At 41.3% G+C, this 20,439-nt stretch overlaps 1 protein-coding gene across 1 annotated transcript; it reads right to left on the bottom strand.

The window, feature by feature from the left end:
- Positions 1-2,112: 2,112 nt before the first annotated feature.
- On the bottom strand, positions 2,113-12,647 carry LOC127644775 (junctophilin-3-like). Its single transcript, XM_052128156.1, has 5 exons — positions 11,418-12,647; positions 6,879-7,641; positions 6,569-6,693; positions 3,580-4,892; positions 2,113-2,449 (listed from the first exon to the last, which is right to left on the bottom strand). Exons 1-5 carry the CDS (start codon positions 11,797-11,799, stop codon positions 2,369-2,371), a joined length of 2,664 nt encoding a protein of 887 aa, XP_051984116.1. The 5' UTR covers positions 11,800-12,647; the 3' UTR covers positions 2,113-2,368.
- Between the last annotated feature and the right edge of the window lie 7,792 nt (positions 12,648-20,439).

Here is a 20,439-nt window from a genome sequence, read left to right as displayed (position 1 = left end):
CATACATTCAATAAAGTCAAAGTCAACCATACACTAACGTTAGTGGAACGTTCTGTGTTTGCTGAGGACTAACTAGCATGTGCAATTGAGATATTCTGTGTTATTCAATACAGTTAAAAATAATGTTTGTGTGGGCTAGTTTTATTCGACCTTATTTAAACATGCAAAATTGACAGTCAAAATTAAATGCTGTGCATATTTGCACATGTAAATGGAAAAAAATGCTAATTAATTTTCTATCATAATGAATTGGCTAAATGGGACAAAACAAGAGCATCCTTACAGAATCCTTCTGGATAAAGTAAATAGTTTCCCACACTTTAGGATGGGTTCCCAATTATGATAGAAAGTCAATTGGGGCCAGTGGTGGCTCAGCAGTTAAGGCTCTGGGTTACTGCCCCAGCACTGTCAAGATACTACTGTTGGGCCCTTGAGCAAGGCCCTTACCCCTATCTGCTCCAGGGCTGCTGTTTCATGGCTGACCCTGTGCTCTGACCCCAGCTTAGTTAGGATATGCGATAACAACTGCATTTCATTGGCTCTGTACCTGTAATCTGCACAATGACAATAAAGTTGAATCTTAATCTTAATTAGCATTTCTATAGCATTCCCTTTAAAGTCAATAGTTAACTGTAGTTATATATATATATATATATATATCATTAGTCTATTAATATGTGTATCACAGCTAATTTGTGGTGAGGTGTTAGGTGAAATACAAACCATTGGTCTGATATAATATGGTCTATTTTTCCTTTAAGGAAGCTCATTTCTTCCCCTCAAATGCCTGTTGATAACCAACTCCATGTCACATGGTTGAAAACCTGTTGTGTGTATAAGTGTGCATGTTTCTGATGAAATCATGGGCCACGACATAACCTCAAACGTTTTATTAATTTTTCCACATAACTTGAAAACAATCTCATAAATCATTGCGTAAGAAAGGGCATGCTTAGGCATGCAATGATCTCACAACATGATGATTTCACTGGAAGAGTAGTATAAAATATACAATAGCAGTCTATCATTCAATTAATTTAGATGATGTCAGTCAGGTCCCACTGAGAAACATAAGCTGGTATTTTTACACTGCTTTCAGTCCCGATCGTTATCTAAGTTGCTGGACAGAGAGACAGGCATAAAATCACACAGAAGAGTAACAGCAGAAGAGAACAGGCGAACAAACATGCTGTAAAAATCTCCACGGGCTCAGATCTTCAGCCAACTCGACTTGTTCAAAGGTGGGGTGGCATAGAGACCAAATGTTTCACGGGACCGCTGTACGTGCGGTCACCTGCACATAAACTGCCCACTGGGATGGTTTCTCAATTTAAAAAGGCACTCAGCATATCAATAATATCTTGCAAATCTGTTAAAAGGTGTTAAAGGGATAGTTCGTCCCAAAACGTTTGGATGTATTTTTGGGTGAGCTATGCCTTTAGCTGTTCAGTAATATAGAATACATATTGAAAGCAGTGGTCAAAAGGTAACAGTCTCAAACGTTATATACTATGAGCCGGATAAACCACCGCCACTCCTCTCTTGTACTTTTACGTCGTAGAGCATCATGTGGTGCACGAGGAAAGATGTTTCTTTAATAGTGAGTCGGACATGTGAAAATGAACTACACGATTGCATTGTGCTGAAATCCAGTGATCGTTACGTTAAAAGGAGGCGGGATTCATGAGTGTAGATTGAATTCTGCAGGCTTATCTGAGTTTGTTGTCATTAAAATGTTTGATGATGAAGCCCTTAAAGATAGCTTTTACCACAGACTAACAGATATGCCAGATCTGGGTGTGTAGATGAGAGAGTCGTTGATGTATGGATGAAGAAATGAGTGTCTGCAGCGATCATATAGGGCTGTACCCTGCAACATAGAGGGGGGTGTGTAGTCTTGGACTAGTCGCTTATATATGTAGTGTGAACTGCATCTTACTTCAACTATATCTTCATAGTACATTAATCTTCATAGTCCCATTAATCATTAATGTGCCATTTAAAAGAAAGCAAATAAATGTGAAATAATCTGTGGGAAAACGTCAGATGAGTTGTATATATTAACAACCTAAATGTGTGTAATACTTTAGTTCTACTGAATAGTGTAAATCGTTTTTTTTATTTATTTTTTTTATTTTTATTGTGAATCAAGGAAAATAAATGAGCAAAGTTAACTAATGGATTATGATGGAATTATATAATAAATCGAACCATAAAGGAAGTTTACATGGGCTTGCCCCAACTTACACAGCTATTTACTACTGTCGTTTTTGGGTTCCTTATAGTAAGAGGTGGTGCTAAGTGTGCATCCTGTGCATATCTTAATCTTGATGACAATGCTGTTATTGACATTCTATAGGCCATGTGTTTAAATAAAGAAATGAATGAACAAAATGGCTACACCAATGTTGAGTAAAATCACCATGACCACCAGGACAGAGCTTGAGCCCTGCGAAAAGAGAGCAAAATGCAGTTATTAGAATTGTTGTTGCACATTCAAAAGCATTAAGTGATGACATCATAAAGAGTATCATATCAATATTGATTTATTCTGTGCACCATTAAAGGTCGCATGCAGTAAAATTAGTTCCTTAAAAGTTACATTTACATTTTTATACTAAAACACATTCTCCTTTCCCAGTTTAATATGCAGAAGCCACTACAGCATCATTAAGCCATGCGCAAGTTTATTTCAACGAAAAGCGTTAACACTGTGACTGGAAGGAGCTTTTAACATTGCTCTGTTTGTTTGAGCATTCTGTTTAGGGATGGGAATAGTAAGAGTCATTTGTTCACATAATGGACTACACTAGTTGCACGGTGTTTAGCGCTATATATTCAAAAGTATGACCCCTAAAGACTCATTTGTTTGGGAATCGGACTGCACTGGTCGTGCTATATTTTCTGTGCTGTAAAAAAGAGTTTCTTGTTCAGGAATCGGACTACAGTGATCACGCTGTACTGTATGGTACACATTGTAAATTCAAAAGAACCGACTCACAAGAGTCATTTGTTCAGGAATCGGACTACACTGGTCGCTCTGTGTTTTGCGGAGTAAAAAGTAAAAAGAACCAACTCACAAGAGTCATTTGTTGAGGAATCAGACTACACTCGTCGCTCTGTGTTTAGCGGAGTAAAAATTCTAAAGAACTGACTCACAAGAGTCATTTGTTCAGGAATCGGACTACACTCGTCGCTCTGTGTTTAGCGGAGTAAAAATTCTAAAGAACTGACTCACAAGAGTCATTTGTTGAGGAATCAGACTACACTTGTCGCTCTGTGTTTAGCGGAGTAAAAATTCAAAAGAACCGACTCACAAGAGTCATTTGTTCAGGAATCAGACTACACTTGTCGCTCTGTGTTTAGCGGAGCAAAAATTCAAAAGAACCGACTCACAACAGTCATTTGTTCAGGAATCAGACTGCACAGGGAAACAACCTTTATTTTTGCAAAGCAATTTCTTGATGCTAGTGGCACATAAATAACACACGTCACATATAACACATATACCTGATGTAACAGCTATTTTACACTCAGCAAATTTCATGACAGCTTAATGCATACACAGTATTTACTTACTGAGTTTGTCTTCATCAGGTTCAGATGCTCTATATCTTGGTCCAGGGTTTCTGGAGAGGATGCTAAAGGGGGTGAAAGAGTGATTTCCCTGTGCAAAGGCCATTCCTCCACGTCTACCCCGACATTCAAGGTGTCGAGCATCTGCACAGAGTCCATGGACCCCTCCCTGGCTGCAAGACCCCATTTTTTCCCTTCGTGGTTTCGCTGACGTAGTCTCTGCAAATTGTGCCCTTGGAGACTCGAGCATTTCATGCCAGAGCCAACGTTCTGTTGAGAAATGGAGTCTAGGGGCTGGAACTTCATTTCAACCCGATAATCATTTTCGCCTTCTTTTTCCTGCACATGAGAATGGGATGAGATCCACTGGGAATTGTTTTCAACAGTCCATCCCAGGGTGGAGTTGCTGGCTCCACGGCCCGACGGCTGGAAGGCATTTAAGCTAGGCTCACCGATCTTGTGATTGGTGAAGGACTTTCTTGGCTTGTGGTTGGAGTGGACATGCTCGTGTTGTTTGTGATAGGAGGAAACATGCTCTTGGGGGTTATAATGGTAGGAAACATGAGTTTTTTCGTTTGTAGAAATAAAGTCCTTTGGTTTGTGATTGGTGGAAGCATGCTCATTGGTCTTTTGATTGGATAAATTATGACCCTTGTGGTTGGAATATATGTGCACCTGTTGTTTGTACTTGGAAGAGTCACACTCAACAGTTGAGTTCTGATTGGGTGGTGTATGCTCCCAGTCTCTTTCCCTGGAAATTATTTGTTCCCTGGATTTTTGATTTAAGGAAACATGCTTCCGGGGCTTTTGATTGGAGGAGATTTGATCCCACACTTTCTCAGGGGCCATATGCTCAAGGGGCTTGTGATTCGAGGAACCATTCTCCCATGGATGATGCGTTGAGGAGTTTTGCTCATGCCCATTAATGTGACCGATCTCCTCTTCCAGTAGGGATGGAGTTGTGGAGCGACTGCTCTCTCCTTTGCTGCCCCTTCTGTGAGGATACATGTCAGCGGTCCAGCTGTTTGCTCCACCTCTCAGGCTGTCCGTGCCTCTACCTTCTACGAGAACCTGGATCTCAGCGCCTCCTTGTTCGTCCACAGCCCTCTGGCGCATGAAGCAAGCATTTCTGGTGCGATGAGTAGGCGGACTGCAAGGGAGCAAAGAGGGGTTGCTCAGAACTGGGCTCAGGTCGGGCGTCTGGGCTGGGGGTGTTGTGTCTGGTGTGCAGAGCTCAGGACTGTCTGTGCCAGTGGAGGTCACCTCCACGTCTTTTTCTTTCCGGTCCTGATGCTTTGGTCTCTGGCAATCCAGTCCTAGTACATAGAAAGGTTGAGACATGGGCAAAGATTAAATGAGAAGTTCATATTTGGAGATATAAACCACACTTACTGAAAAACACATGAATGTCATTTCATTAGATAAATGCAAACAGATTTCGGCAGAGATTTTCTCAGGACTAACTTCCCTGTTTTTGCTATAACTTTTAAGCAAATGGTCCCAAGGTGAATTTTAATGGATGTATGAAATCAGTTCCCCTAAAGTTCACAGGCAGGCCACATTAACTATGTTTCACTAACGTCTGACGATCATAAAGTGTCCAAATACTTATTGCCATCTTTGAACCGTACATAAAGGTATTTCTTCAGCTCCAGGCAATTTCTATGTCTCAGGGGTTGATTTTGATTAAAAATAACAGATTTAAACTTTTTTCTTTTTGTTATATAAAGGTCACATTCAAAACGTTTTACCAGGACTTCACTGACTTTGGGTAATTTTCAAATGCATTTCATACATTATATAGGTTTTACCTTGTCCTAGTCTCAGACTTTTAGTACTCTGGCAATGATGGGATGGCAAATTTTAACAAAAGAGTCCAACCACTCAACAAACAGAATTTGAAACGTTTTCTACATCAGATTTTAGCTAGCCTCCTATCCAACACTTTATTTTAAGAAAGGAAAGTTCTGCTTCCTCATTCCATATTTATGCAATACAAATGACTGATGACGGATATGTTAATAACCTGTAATATGCTTTCCTCGTCTCGTTCCAAACCCTGATGTTTTCTATCTTCCATGGTACACAAAAGTTATTTTCTCATTAAAATAATGCTTAGGTTTAGGTAAGGGGTTACACTTTAAGGTTATGTTTACTCTAGGTTTGTGTTAGGTGTTAAACATAGGAAAAACAGTAATACACATTTCTATCAGGAAGACACGCAGGCTTGAGTGAAGTTTAAGATGCCATTTATTTGATAAATGTAAAACGGGAAGCAATGTCTCTCTTTGGCGTAGGCCCCGTCCGGCGGTCCGAGGGAGTTGTACCCGGAACCGTCATGTCCTGCCGGAGATAGGAGGCAGGGGTGAGGAGCCTACCCCCGTGCGGGACAGGGCTCAACTTACATTTACATTTATGCATTTGGCAGACGCTTTTATCCAAAGTGACTTACAGTGCACTTATTACAGGGACAATCTCCCGGAGCAACCTGGAGTTAAGTGCCTTGCTCAAGGACACAATGGTGGTGACTGTGGTGATAGAACCAGCGACCTTCTGATTACCAGTTATGTGCTTTAGCCCACTACGCCACCACTCAACAGGTGGTGGTGTGGTGGTGGAGGTTGCCGTGTTAGCACACTGAAACAGCAATGTGAAAGATTGTGAGCAGACTTATAAAGCAATGGCTTACATGCGATTGGCTAGGAGTTACCCAGCTAATGATGTGATGATGTACAGCTGCTAGTCTTCCCGCTAGAACTACGCTGTGCTTCCAATGTTTTGTTGAATTATCTCTGTGTGATTTAAAGACTTTAATTTTTGCTCAAGCAAACTTCTACGATTCCTTATGATTTTGCCATCTCGGTTGACTACATTACGATGTTAAATTCTTACATGCATCAACGATTTAATGCTCAATGATTTGATTGTGCCAGTATGTTTCAGAAATGTGCTGGACTGGATCGCTGGTTTTCTTGAAATGTGTTTGACTGACCATTCCCATAGTGATGGAAAGAGGGGGAGAGTTCTTTAGCAAAGGTCCTGGCCAGACGACACTCCTCCAGGGCTCTTTGTGCGACTCCCTCCGCAGCCTCTGCCTTTCCTCTAGCATGGCTCATCCTGCAAAAGAAAGATTGGTTATGATGGCATGATCACTGATACAAAAACAAAATATTCACATGCATCATTGGTGTTTGGCCAAAGCTTTTTAAATACACTTAAAGGATTAAAATGACCCTTATAAAAACAACATTTCCTTTGAAGCAACACCAACTAATTAGAGAATTGATCTCATTGCGTCTAACCTGGACAATGCAATCTCAGCCTTCTGCCTGGCAATGTCTGCAGCTTTCCCAGCAGCCTCCACAGCACGATCCACCTTTTCACGGATTTTGCTGGTACGGAGTGGTATTAGGTTTTTCCGCTTGCCACTCACCAGAGCATTTTGCTTGTACTTTCCCTCCTCCTTGGTTCCATCGGGAAAGGTGGAGCAGCCATAGCCGTGCCGTTTGTTTCCAAACCACTCACCTTCATAGCGAAGCCCGTCTGAGCGGTGACTAACACCCCACCCGGATCGCATGTCATTCCTCCATTCGCCAGCATATGTTTCTGTTACGGTGGCATCCACGCTGCCTCCTGCCTCGACTTCACCTAAACTGACATTGGAGTTGATGTCTGACGTGGCAGAGCTGACGGTGCTCATACCTGCCTCGCTGCAGAAGGAACTCTGCTTGCTTAACTGGCTGGCCAGAGAGCTCTTGGATTCAGACCTACGTAACTTCAGACCACTCAGTATGGACTGTCTGAAGCGCCCCTTCCTCTTCCTGTGCCTGTCTGATTCACTTTGGACACAAAGTACAAAGCCGCTGCGCCCCACCGGACTCCCGGAGACCCCGCTGACACCAGAGCCATCTTCTGGTGTGGGGGCCCCTTCGCTGTGATCGGAGCGAAGCGAGTTTATGGATGTGCACATGGGGGAGACGATGATGGCTGCCATGCCATAAGGCACGCTCTGTCGGACACCATAGCCATGACGCATACCACTCAACCACTGGCCTTGGTATGTACCTGCGAGAGAAACAGGGATTGAGCAGTGTTATTCATTGTATTGGTTTGCCTACAAATGACATAATTAACCATCATTACGGTTTATAAATAATGTCATGCTGTGTTTACGTGTGCTATTTATATATTCGTTAAACAAATTAAGGGGAGACCGGGCCAATTGCCATATGGGGAAATGGTCACAAGGGCTGTGTCTCAGTAATACATTGATACAAGGATCATCTTTGGAGTATTATCAAGGTACATTTTTTACCGAAAGGTCAACATGAGTTTTAAATGTCATACATTTATATAAAATAATCAATTGCTGTAACATGAATCCTCTTGTATCTCAAAATTGTTTTGCATTTTAAATTGTGCCAAAAAGACTATAATGGTCTGTTGAATGGACAGACTATAAAGAGAAATGTAGATTTTGTTTTGGTGGTGGCTGTAGGGGGGTGACGGGGGAAACATGTCCCCCTAATGTTCACATGAATCCTACGCCACTGCTTAAATGGCAGGTTTCATTGCAACAACTTCCCCCACTATTGGGGCAAGTTGTCAGTCACAGAAGCTCAATGTGTGTTTAATGAACAGCAGTAATGGTGGAAATGTTCTGAGCTATTTTGTAGCCAAGACTTTACAGTATGTGGCCATGCAGAAAATTGTCATGCATCCCCTATATATTCTTAGGATCTTTATTAAACAAGATGTGCAAATGTTTATATTAATTCATTTCTTAACATCTTAGGACTAAAAAAGAAATATGAAAATATAGATGCACAAAAGAAAGATTTTACTGAAAAATTGCTTTTACTGCATCAACAAATGAATGGGCAATTATAGTAAAGCCACTCTCATTTTTCAGTTATATCTTTCTGTTTCATCATTTTCTAAAACGTTATGAAATGTATGTTAATAGCGTAGAAATGTAATTTAGATCACTTGTAGCCTGGAGTACTTCAAACTTAATGAAGCCACTTCAGTTACCATTGTTAGGCTTTTGAATTAATGCCATGAGGTGTTATTCTGTGTTTTGGAGATCTGTTTATCCATCATAAACAAGAAAATATTAATTTCATTTAATTGGAAAAAGTTATCTTTTGAAGGTACAACGGGGCTAAAGGTCCCTGCAGAGCACCATACAATAGGTCCATATGATGCAAGTGAATGGTGTTCAGAACTTCGAAGCTCAAAAAAGCACATAAATGCAACATAAACATAACCCATACTTATCTAGTGGTTTAATCCATGTCTCCAGAAGCAACAGAATAAGTGTGGGTGATGTATATCACTTTATTTATTTTTTTTAACTATAAATCTCCACTATCACATTCTTCTTCTTTTGTTTTTGGGGAGTTGGATTCTTTGTGCATATCGCCACCTACTGGGCAGGGAGGAGAATTCATAGGAAAAAAGGACTTAAATATTTATCTGTTTCTCACTCACACTTATTCTATCGCTTCTGGAGACATGGATTAAACCACTGGTGAAGTATGGGTTACTTTTATGCTGCATTTATGTGCTTTTTTGAGCTTCGAAGTTCTGAACACCATTCACTTGCATTGTGCGGACCTACGGAGCTGAAATATTCTTCTAAAAACCTTCATTCGTGTTCAGCAGAAGACAGAAAGTCATACACATCTGGGATGGCATGAGGGTGAGTAAATAATGAGAGAATTTTACAATTTTGTGTGAACTGTCCCTTTAAATCGTCAGTGTAAAAAACACCTAAATGCCACCTCAGATGCAGATTCTGTGGCACTTACGTGTGTGTGTGTGTGTGTGTGTGTGTGTTTATGTGTGTGTGTTTATGTGTGTGTGTGTGTTTGTGTTTTTGTGTGTGTTTGTGTGTGTTTATGTGTGTGTGTGTGTGTGTTTGTGTGTGTTTATGTGTGTGTGTGTTTGTGTGTGTGTGAGTGTGGGTTTGTGTGTGTGTGTGTGTGTGTTTATGTGTGTGTGTGTGTTTGTGTGTGTGTGTGTTTTTGTGTGTGTGAGTGTAGGTGTGTGTTTGTGTGTGTGTTTATGTGTGTTTGTGTGTGTGTGTGTTTGTGTGTTTATGTGTGTGTGTGTTTGTGTGTGTGTGTGTGTGTTTGTGTGTTTATGTGTGTGTGTTTGTGTGTGTGTGGGGGGGGGGGTTTGGGCATGTTTATGTGGTTCAGGAGGACAATGTTTTAGGTTACAAACTGGTAATTACAAGGGTATTATCTAAGGACATTTCTAGTGTCCCCATAATTTAAATAGCTTAAAAAACATATTAAACAATGTTTTATTGAAAATGTAAAAATGCAGAAAGTTTTCAGTGAGGTTTAGGGGTAGGGTTAGGTTTAGGGGATAGAATATATTGTTTGTACATTATAAAATCATTATGTCTATGGAAAGTCCTCATAATGATAGGTAGAGCAACGTGTGTGTGTGTGTTTAAACAACAGTACAACACACTGAAGAGACTATAATTACATGCCTCACAGCCTACTTTAATGTCCCGTCAAAAAATAAATGTGGCTTTTCTCTAATTAAGATGGGAGCTGTCCAGGGTGCTGAAATATAAGGACGACGTCTGATCCCTCGCTATTGTTTGGTGATTTACCAAGATGATTAGCCTACTGTCCTGTTAACCAGTCAATTGGTTCAGCACACAATAACTATCGATCGTGTTCCAGTTTTCTACAGAAGTCTAACGACCTCTCAATTGAAGAGGTGTGTCATGCTTTTAGAGAGTTTTCGAGCCATAACGTTGTCAGAATTATCAGTCCGTGTATAACGAGATGATTTTTGTTATAGATTCATGGCCAAATCGATCATAGTTTAATCACGGTCACCGCATTATTTATCATTTTTACACAAGCATGTGAAACAGCCAAGCAGTGGCCACAGTGAGACAGTCTCTTACGACACAATGCCCTGCTGTTGACTGGTTTCCATGGCGATTTACTGTAGTTCGGATTTCGCGGGAGAAATTAGTTCATATGATGAAAGGTACAAGGGACATATCTGGGATGGTACCAGGGTCAAAATAAGGGGGACTCAAGACAAAAAAGTGACAAAATATACCTAATATTCAATTCTAAACCTAGTTACACATTAACTTATAAAATATGAGTTGATGCTGATTTAATTGTATGAGTAGGAGAACAAATAATTCTCAATCATATTATAAGAGTTGATTTAATTGAAGTATTACAATAAAAGTATGACACAGACGTTTCTTTTAAAGTTTAGAAAGCAAATGCCACCCACAACATTATAAAATGCCCCCCAAAAATCCAATCCAGGGGGCAATTATTGCCACTTTATAGAAAAGTGTTTGGGTTTTTTACCTCTAGTTAAAATGTTAAACTTGTGTTGGGTACATAATTGTACCCTAAGCAGGGCCGGTACTAAGATGCAATCTTTAAGGGGGTACTTAGATCTTTAGGCTGGGCAAGCGGTTCTCTCTTCATTGGACTGGGAAGGGGTGTTTGGGTGGCACACATAAATCAATGCGCCACCCGCCTCCCTTATGTGTACATTTGATCTGCTGTTTATTGGCCATCCTGCTCTCTAGATATCGGTATCGGCATCAGCCATTGAAAAACCCATAATGGTCGACCACTAATTCCTTTTTGTTCACATGGGACCTTAAGGGTACAAATACGTACCCAAAACAAGGGTACCACCCCAGTGATGGCCTTGTACCTTAAACAGTACCTTTTGTTCTGAGAGTGTTGCTCATGCCCCTTGCAAAGAAGTTGTTTGGAGAAAAAGTATAGTTGTATAGATTATATATAGAGAGATGAATGTATGTAGTTTCTCACCTCCATCTGAATAGGTCTCAGAGCCATATCCATCCTGTAAGCCATTACTCCAGGTGCCCTCATAACAGGAGCCGCTGCTCGTGCTTTCCAATTTCCCATACCTGCCCTTAAACCCTTGTGTCCATTCACCCCTGTACTCCCACCTCCCTTTGCTCTCAACACCAATGCCATGCCTTTTGCCCTGCGCCCAGGTTCCCCTGTAACTGTTCCCACTGGGCCAAATGTAAATTCCAAGAACTTCAAAGCCATGGCTCCAGGCCCCTGCGTACTCGCCCTGGCCCTGGGGCCCCGTGCACACCCCTCGGCCATGCGCCTTGCCCTGCTCCCACCCTCCACAGTACGACCCCCCATCATCAAAGTCAAACCTGCCTCCAGTGGACATGCATGAAACAGGTTTTGGCAAATTTTCAGAATGTCAAGTGGAAGAAAGCAACTGGCGAGCAAATAAAGGAAGACTGTGATAAACGAGACAGGAAGTATTACAGCAACATTCAAGTAAATTGTGAAAGTATCGAGAGAAAAAAAACAGTGCTTTTTAGTCCAGACAATTTAAAGGGTTGGAAATGAATTTACTAGGCTACCATCCTGGCATTATAGCCCCTGCCTGCCTGTGCACGGCCTTTGGTAATGGATGTCTCTATTAAGCATGCTGCTTCCGACGGGCATGCAGATGGTGAGCTTCTCCCTCTCTCTCTCTCTCTCTCTCTTCACGGTCCCAACAGGCTGAGGCACTCAGCCGTGCTCGGCGTTCCCTGTGTGGAGAACAGCAGGCAAACAAGGCCTAGTTTTTTTCCACGACCACAGAGATCCACTCAGCAGCAGCATTGATACACTCAATCAGACATTACACGGCCCCCAAACGTACCGCACCGGCTCACAAAAATGGGGAGATACAGAAGGGCATCCGTACCCGAGAAGCATGGAGGATGTTCAGACCTCCCTCTAGATCATGTTTGAAACAGAAAACGACAGTATTTCCTTGCCTACGCGTTCAGTAGGATCAATCTGGCACAGCATTTTTCCTAGTGCTGCTCTCTCTCTCTCTCTCTCTCTCTCTCTCTCTCTCTCTCCCTCCTCTCGCTCGCCTTTCCCTTCTGCGCTCCTGCTGTGGTGTAGAGGTGAAGCTTTTGTTTCCTGGAAGACTGGTTAAAAGCTTGAAAAATCTGTGCAATTCTCCTATTTGGTCCTCTCCTCTTACACGTTAAAGGTGTGTATTCCTGATGGTCTCAAGCCATATGATGCTCAGTGTCTCCAGAATATGCTCATTACAGGACTGTTCCACCCCAACCCATTCCCCTCCCCCACTCATGCTCTCCTTGTTGTTTTTAAAGGGATAGAGGCGAAGAAAGGCATATACATACAATGGCTTCCCTAATTATCCATTTCCTTGTCTTCTTTTCCCATGAAGCTCTCTCACGTTGACTGTTATGCTATTATTACTTGATACATGATTGTTTTTAGTGCACCATCAAAGATCAGATTAAAAATGCATGCATGTTATCAAATCTCATTGTATTTTAAATCAATAGCCAGTGAAATGCTATTTGCATGAATAGGTGCTTTGTAAAGCGCTAAGCTTGAGTTGAAAAGGACCATCTTGTTTTCAATCTGTAGACTAAAAAAATGCTTGGAATTGTGGAGTTTATATATTTGTTAATTTGCTTACATTTACCTCATTTACTGGTATTTTAAGGAATGTTCCTGTATCCATATAAGTTAAGCTCATCAACAGCAAACTGTAGCTTAATGTTGAAAACCGCAAAACATATATTGACTTGTCCCTCATTTATTTAAAAAAAAAGAAAAAAGAAGAAGAAGCAAATATCAGTTCTATCGGGAAGACACGCAGTCTTGAGTGAAATTTAAGATGACATTTATTTGATAAATGTAAAACAGAAAGTAATGTCTCTCTCTTTGGCGTAGGCCCCGTCCGGCGGTCCGAGGGAGTTGTACCCGGAACCGTCATGTCCTGCCGGAGATAGGAGGCAGGTGCAAAGAGCATACCCCCGTGCGGGACGGGGCTCAACTGGTGGTGGTGGGGTGGTGGAGGTTGCCGTGTTAGCACACTGAAACAGCAATGTGATAGATTGTGAGCAGACTTATAAAGCAATGGCTTACATGCGATTGGCTAGGAGTTACCCAGCTAATGATGTGATGATGTACAGCTGCTGGTCTTCCCGCTAGAACTACGCTGCGCTTCCATTTACAGTGTAATAAAATCTCTCACTAACCTTATCAGTGCAAAGTTAAATCCAAAATGACTACTTTGTTGCCATGACAGTGTATCGCTGGTAAAATCTGTATGCGATTTTATCACACTAAAATAATGTCGAACAGAGATTTTATCACATTATAATCATGTTAACATGTATAATGTTTACATCTTGTGGCTATACTTTTGAAACATGTTGTTTATGGACTGGCCCCATTCACTTCCATTGTAATTGCCTTACTGTAACTGCAATTATGTTTTGTTTTTGTCGATTCAGCTTGTACTGAACCTAGAACATTCCTTAAAGCAACTCATCTTGGTAGGTAGAATGTTATTGATAGGATAAGTCAAGGAATTTTAATATACCTGGAAAGAGCTATTCGTTAACATCTATCTCAATGGCAGTCGCTCAGCTGGTGCATGCAGCCCCAGGAGTACGTCAAGTAAATTTTATTTGTATAGTGCTTTTCAGAACACACTATTGTTTCAAAGAAGCTTTACAGAGTGGTGGTGGCGTAGTGGCTAAAGCACAGGGCTGTTAATCAGAAGGTTTCTGGGTTGCTGGTTCGAACCCCACAGCCACCACCATTGTGCCCTTGAGCAAGGCACTTAACTCCAGGTTGCTTCGGGGGGATTGTCCCTGTAATAAGTGCACTGTAAGTCGCTTTGGATAAAAGCGTCTGCCAAATGCATAAATGTAATAATTCAATTGAAAATCATGTATTTTTATTGACTTTAGGCCCCCAGTGAGGAAGCCAAAGGCGACTGACCTGAATGAACGGATGCCAACTCCAAGACATGGGATACTTCATGTGCCACAGTATGAACCCTGGAATCAGGATGGACTTCACCAAAATGACCTGCCATAAGCTGCAGGCCAGACTGTGATGCCCCTCAATGACTGTTCCCTGTATCATCTTGGTCAAAGGATGGACTACACTGTCTTAAAATGGAATACATAGACAATGAATTAACTGCCAACTAAAACCTTAATCAGCCAAAAAACAAAGGACATGGCATCTGTTTTTAAAATGTATTTATTGCCCCTTATTTTACATTGTTTTTATTATTTGATCCCCTTTTTCTCCCCAGTTTGGAATCCCCAATTCCCACTACTTAGTAGGTCCTCATGGTGGCGTGGTTACTCACATCAATCAGGGTGTTGAGACAGTCAATCCATGCATTTTATCATGTACCATGCACCACACTGAGAGCGAGAAACCCTAATCGTGACCACGAGGAGGTTACCCCATGTGGCTCTACCCCTTCCTAGCAACTGGGCCAATTTGGTTGCTTAGGAGACCTGGCTGGATATATTGCCCCTTATAAACGTTTTATTGAATTTTATTTACATATTTAATTATAGGCCAACTATTTATTATCTAAAAAAGAAATTCCGTACCATATTTAAATTGAAATGTATTTTATTACCGGTGACAGTTACATGGGACAATAAAGGTTTGCACCAACTGTGACAAGATAAAACTGAAATGCACGCCTTTTCAACACTCCTGTTTACAAATCCGAAGACAGCTTATTGGACCAATTAAGGGGAAAGTCATATTATGCGACAGCACATTGTTTACGGAGAGCTTATGGCCTATTAGCTAAGTCTGGCATTAAGAGCAGATGGTGCAAATAAATTAACCACTAACTAACTAGTGGTCACTAAGCCCTTAGTTTGAACTTTACAACTTATGTGAGACCTTATGCACAGCCCGCATGGAGCCTGTGCGTAACCCGCAGAACACATTCTATACATAGCCTCAATTTTAACACTTAATTTATTTTTTAATAAACAATTGCATTAAATAATACAAAGTTATTGAACATGATTTTAATAAATATTTCCAGATAGAGAGAGAGAGAGAGAGAGAAAGAGAGTTAACCTCTGTATTGACCGGCGGTCATGCTCAGGTGTAAATTAATTTGTCTCATTGTAACATGTAGTTACAGTATTTTTGAGCAGACATACACACCGTAAAGGTGATCATACAAAATTAAAACCTTTTAAAAAAGGCCAACATGGAGCGGCATTGGGTGAAAAATGAGAGAGAGAGAGAAAAAAAAAACACTTACTCGCCAGTTCTCCGATACGGGGTAGCTTGGACCTCGGGCACTCCTCCACCCTCTAATGGATGACAGCTGTGCCTCCCTGGGCGGATCGGAGGCAGTCCTCCGGCCCCTGGCGGACAGAATGCCCCGCCGCATTTTTGTAGGACGGTAGGTATCTCCCACGCCCCTGGCAGTGGTAACCGTTCCAGGCGGTTGGTTGGGAGCCCCTCCTCCCCTTGCGGTCGCCGGCCATTCCTCCCGGCGGATGGCCGCGGCTGCTCCTTCGGGGTGGATGGTAGCAGCGAGAACTCCAATAAGGCGCATCCCTCCTCCTTCCCGGATTTCGGCACCAGTGTAAATGTTAAAGGGAAAGGAGGAGGCGAGACTATATTGCTTGACAATATAAATAATATTTTAATTATGAACTTAACCAAAAAGACAGACACACCAGACCCGGCCCTGCCCTCCGCCCTGCCACACACTGACTTGCAAATAAAGAGCATAATGCATTAATCTGTAAAACTGGTGAATCAGACTGAATCGCCACAGGAGTCTGAATCAAAAATATATTGGTCTGACTCTGAATCAGTCTGAATGGGACTGAATCAGTCAGACAACTCACCTCTTCACCGAATTGACTCACAACCACTCGCTCACTGGTCATGTCTGACTAAAAATGAGCCTAGAACCATTACGGTGTTATGTTTACTTTTTGAAAGCAATGACATTTATTTTATTTTATTCCTTTTCAGATTATTTTATTCCTTTAAATAGTTCTCACGCACAATTAAGCTGGACACCCTTGCTTAAGAGCCACAAGAAACAACAATAGGTGCCTAGATTTGCCTCGAGCCCCCTCCGAAACGTCTGATGTCCTGTCTTGACTGACAGCGAAACGATCATGGGGCACGCAGCCCCCTGGACTGACGATGAAATGATCAATGTTGCCATCACTAAACATACAAATGCCCCACCAATGATTGCATCCTAGTGCCGGGCCTGTCACCAAATGTAGTAGACCATGTTAATATTTACCAAATTTGATACTATTATGGATTTATTCTGCTTTCTAAACGCTGATCGCTGATGGCAAATCCATCCCAAACACTGCTTTGATAATAAACGTCTTTGTACGTTATATATAATGTAGCATTATCTTTCAAATAAAAAATTCTAGTTTTCAGGCCATGTGTATTAGCTTTTTGTCACCTATTCTGTTACCCTATTAGCAAGCAACTAGCAATAGCATAGGCCTTTGTTGCAAATCATGGCTGTGATAAAATGAGCTTTCCGTCTGAATTGAATGTGATAGTCCGAGTCTGTACTGAACCACTCAAAACGACTCACCAACTCACAAGTTATTGATATGAATGAGTCCGATGATTCCTTCACTGAATGAACTCACAGAATCAGTCAAAACGGTTACTGAACTGGAAGTCTCCAAAAATCACAGACACTTCATCCTTATGACTCCAGCGGTTAAATTAATGTCTTCTAAAGCTAAATGATGCTTTTGGTGCAAAAAAGATAAATATGTAAGTACTTTTTAACTATGAATTATTGCTTTGGTCAGCAGCAGTATGTGCATGACGTATTTGCGTTGGCATGTTCACGCGAGAACTGATGCATCTGCGACACACCAGGAAGAGCAGCGCTTTTTAAAACTGAGTAGGAGAAACGCTGTAAATAAGATAAGTTGGTTTTGGTTTAGATCTGTATTTGTATCTGTTTGTTTATCCACAATGGTGCATTTATGAGCTTATCCTGAATGTCTCGACCGAGAGATAAACGTGAGATTACGTCTGTAATGTGCCGATGCGAATCTGTCACACAAGAGACCGCGTGAAATCAGCCCTCTACTGCTGCTGCCCGGAGCCGATGATTTATAGTTAGAAAATACTTCAATATCGATCTTTTCGCTCCAAAAGTGATCATTTTGCTTTAGAAAACTTTCATTAAACCGCTGGAGTCGTATGGATGACATTTATGCTGACTGTCTGTGATTTTTGGAGCTTAAAAGGTCTGATCTTCATCCACTTGCATTTTAAGGACCTACTGAGCTAAGATATTCTTCTGTTTCCTTTAAATGTGTTCTGGTGAAGAAAGAATATCATACACACCTGGGATGGCTTGAGAGTGAATAAATGCAACCACATAGTAAAATAGTTCAAAGGGATGTAGGCCAACTATGGTTTATGTGAAATGAGTGGTGGTGGCGTAGTGGGCTAAAGCATTTAACTGGTAATCAGAAGGTTGCTGGTTCGATCCCCACAGCCACCATCATTGTGTCCTTGAGCAAGGCACTTAACTCCAGGTTGCTCCGGGGGGATTGTCCCTGTAATAAGGGCTCTGTAAGTCGCTTTGGATAAAAGCATCTGCCAAATGCATAAATGTAAATGCAGAGAGAATTTTCATTTGTGGGTGAACTATCCCTTTAAACTGGGATTAGAGAAAGTATTTTAACACACTTCAGCTTTAAAGACACACATTTGCAATAAAATCATTTGCACTGTCTTCACGTAAAAACAAACACATAGCATGACTAGTCCGACTCACTGACTATGATTCTTTTCAATGAGCACAAATAGGATTTAAGAGCTTCGGATGGCAAAATTACCTGTGGATAAAAACTCAGCTTCACACAGCAAGAGCTGCAATAAAATGTCTTGCAAGTTTCTCCTTTAGTGTTCCACTAACCAAAATGACTGTGTATGGCATCATTTTAAATTTAGTAGGTAAACCATTCCTTTAATGCATCACAGGTAGTATTAACAAAATTCAATTGTTATGGATTTGGATGGAGATATAGACTATTGCTGCCATTGTTTGGCAAATACCCCACAAATGTACACAAGTTGGTATTACTACTAAAAACTAAAAACATTGCTACAAAAATTACTCTTTTGGGAGGACTTGGACTTGAAGACTGAAGATGAACTTTGCTCATTGTGACCACTTATTGTGGACAACATGTTTCTATATGAGCCAGTAGACTAGGTGATTGTATAAACTTGCCCCACATGACAGGCTTCTCTCCAGGATGCAATCGCTCATGTTTTACCAGGTCTCCAGACTCAGTTAAACTCTTTCCACAATGTGAACGCTTGAAATGCTTTTATTCAGTGTGGATTCTTCTGTGCCGCTCCAAATCTCTTGCTCTAGTAAAGACGTTCCCACACTCGGAGCACACGTGAGCTTTCACACCACGGTGTATTTTCTGGTGCTCTTTAAAATAGTTGAGAAATACAAAAGTCTTTCCCACGAAAAGTACACATATACGGTTTCTCATCTGTATGAGTTCACAGCTAAACTGCATTTTTCCGGAACAAAGCTGCAGGTGACATTTTAGATTTTAGAACCTGTGTGAAGCTTTTTCCGCACTGAGTGCATGTGAAAGGCCTCTCACCAGTGTGAGTTCCTAAATTATCCTTAAGGTGCCCCTTCAATAAGTAACTCTTTCCACATTGGAGGCATGTGTAAGGTCTCTCTCTCTCTCATGAGTTGCCTTTACTCATGAAGCTCTTACCACACTGAGCGCATTCGAAAGGCCTCACGCCGATGTGAGTGAGTATGTGATCCCGAAGGTGTCCTTTTTGGGTGAAAGTCTTGTTACACCGAGAGCATGCGTATGGCCTCTCACCAGTGTGTAATCTTATGTGGTAATTCAGGTGTCCTATCTGTATGAATTGCTTTCCAGGGCATGCTAAATCATTTTCGGCTTCTGTTCTTTCTCGAGAGGAACTCTCTTTAGTTTGTGAGCAACTAAAAGTTTTTCCTCCAGTTGTGACTTCAGGAGGTTTCTCACTCTGATGTTTCTCCTCCATTTCATTCCACTCTCGACATTTCTCCTTCATCTCCACCAGATCTAAAATGAACATAGTAAAATGCCAAAAATCAATTGAAAGAAACAGTTGTGAAATAAAAAGAATAAGGCAAACTCCGATTTAATAGCAGGAAGCACAATATCTTTGGAATGTTCCGGGTTAAGTACAAGTTAAAATAAAGTGATGGTGAAGGTGTGGGTGAGAAACAGATCAATATTTAAGTCAATTTGTAGTATCTCTCCAGCTTTGAGCAGTAGGTGGAGATATGCATGAAGAATGCAAATCGGCAAAAAACAAAAGAAGAAGAATGTAAAAGTGAAAGTGGAGATTTATACAAAAAAAAAATATATACAGTGAGGAAAATAAGTATTTGAACACCCTGCTATTTTGCAAGTTCTCCCACTTAGAAATCATGGAGGGGTCTGAAATTGTCGTCGTAGGTGCATGTCCACTGTGAGAGACATAATCTAAAAAACAAAATCCAGAAATCACAATGTATGATTTTTTAACTATTTATTTGTATGATACAGCTGCAAATAAGTATTTGAACACCTGAGAAAATCAATGTTAATATTTGGTACAGTAGCGTTTGTTTGCAATTACAGAGGTCAAACGTTTCCTGTAGTTTTTCACCAGGTTTGCACACACTGCAGGAGGGATTTTGGCCCACTCCTCCACACAGATCTTCTCTAGATCAGTCAGGTTTCTGGGCTGTCGCTGAGAAACACAGAGTTTGAGCTCCCTCCAAAGATTCTCTATTGGATTTAGGTCTGGAGACTGGCTAGGCCACGCCAGAACCTTGATATGCTTCTTACAGAGCCACTCCTTGGTTATCCTGGCTGTGTGCTTCGGGTCATTGTCATGTTGGAAGACCCAGCCTCGACCCATCTTCAATGCTCTAACTGAGGGAAGGTCTCGCAATACATGGCCC

The sequence above is a fragment of the Xyrauchen texanus genome, chromosome 1 (assembly GCF_025860055.1).
Source record: "Xyrauchen texanus isolate HMW12.3.18 chromosome 1, RBS_HiC_50CHRs, whole genome shotgun sequence".
Classification (NCBI taxonomy): Eukaryota; Metazoa; Chordata; class Actinopteri; order Cypriniformes; family Catostomidae; genus Xyrauchen; species Xyrauchen texanus.
Note: the sequence above shows the minus strand (reverse complement) of the source record. Positions and strands in the feature narration are given on the sequence as shown.

Excerpts from the sequence above, each read along its gene's own strand:
- LOC127644775 (XM_052128156.1), bottom strand. The coding sequence starts at position 11,799 with ATGTCCACTGGAGGCAGGTTTGACTTTGATGATGGGGGGTCGTACTGT. Across the intron at positions 6,694-6,878 it reads GCTGAGATTGCATTGTCCAG|GATGAGCCATGCTAGAGGAA; the intron begins GTTAGACGCAAT and ends TTTCTTTTGCAG. Across the intron at positions 2,450-3,579 it reads ACCTGATGAAGACAAACTCA|GGCTCAAGCTCTGTCCTGGT; the intron begins GTAAGTAAATAC and ends CTCTTTTCGCAG.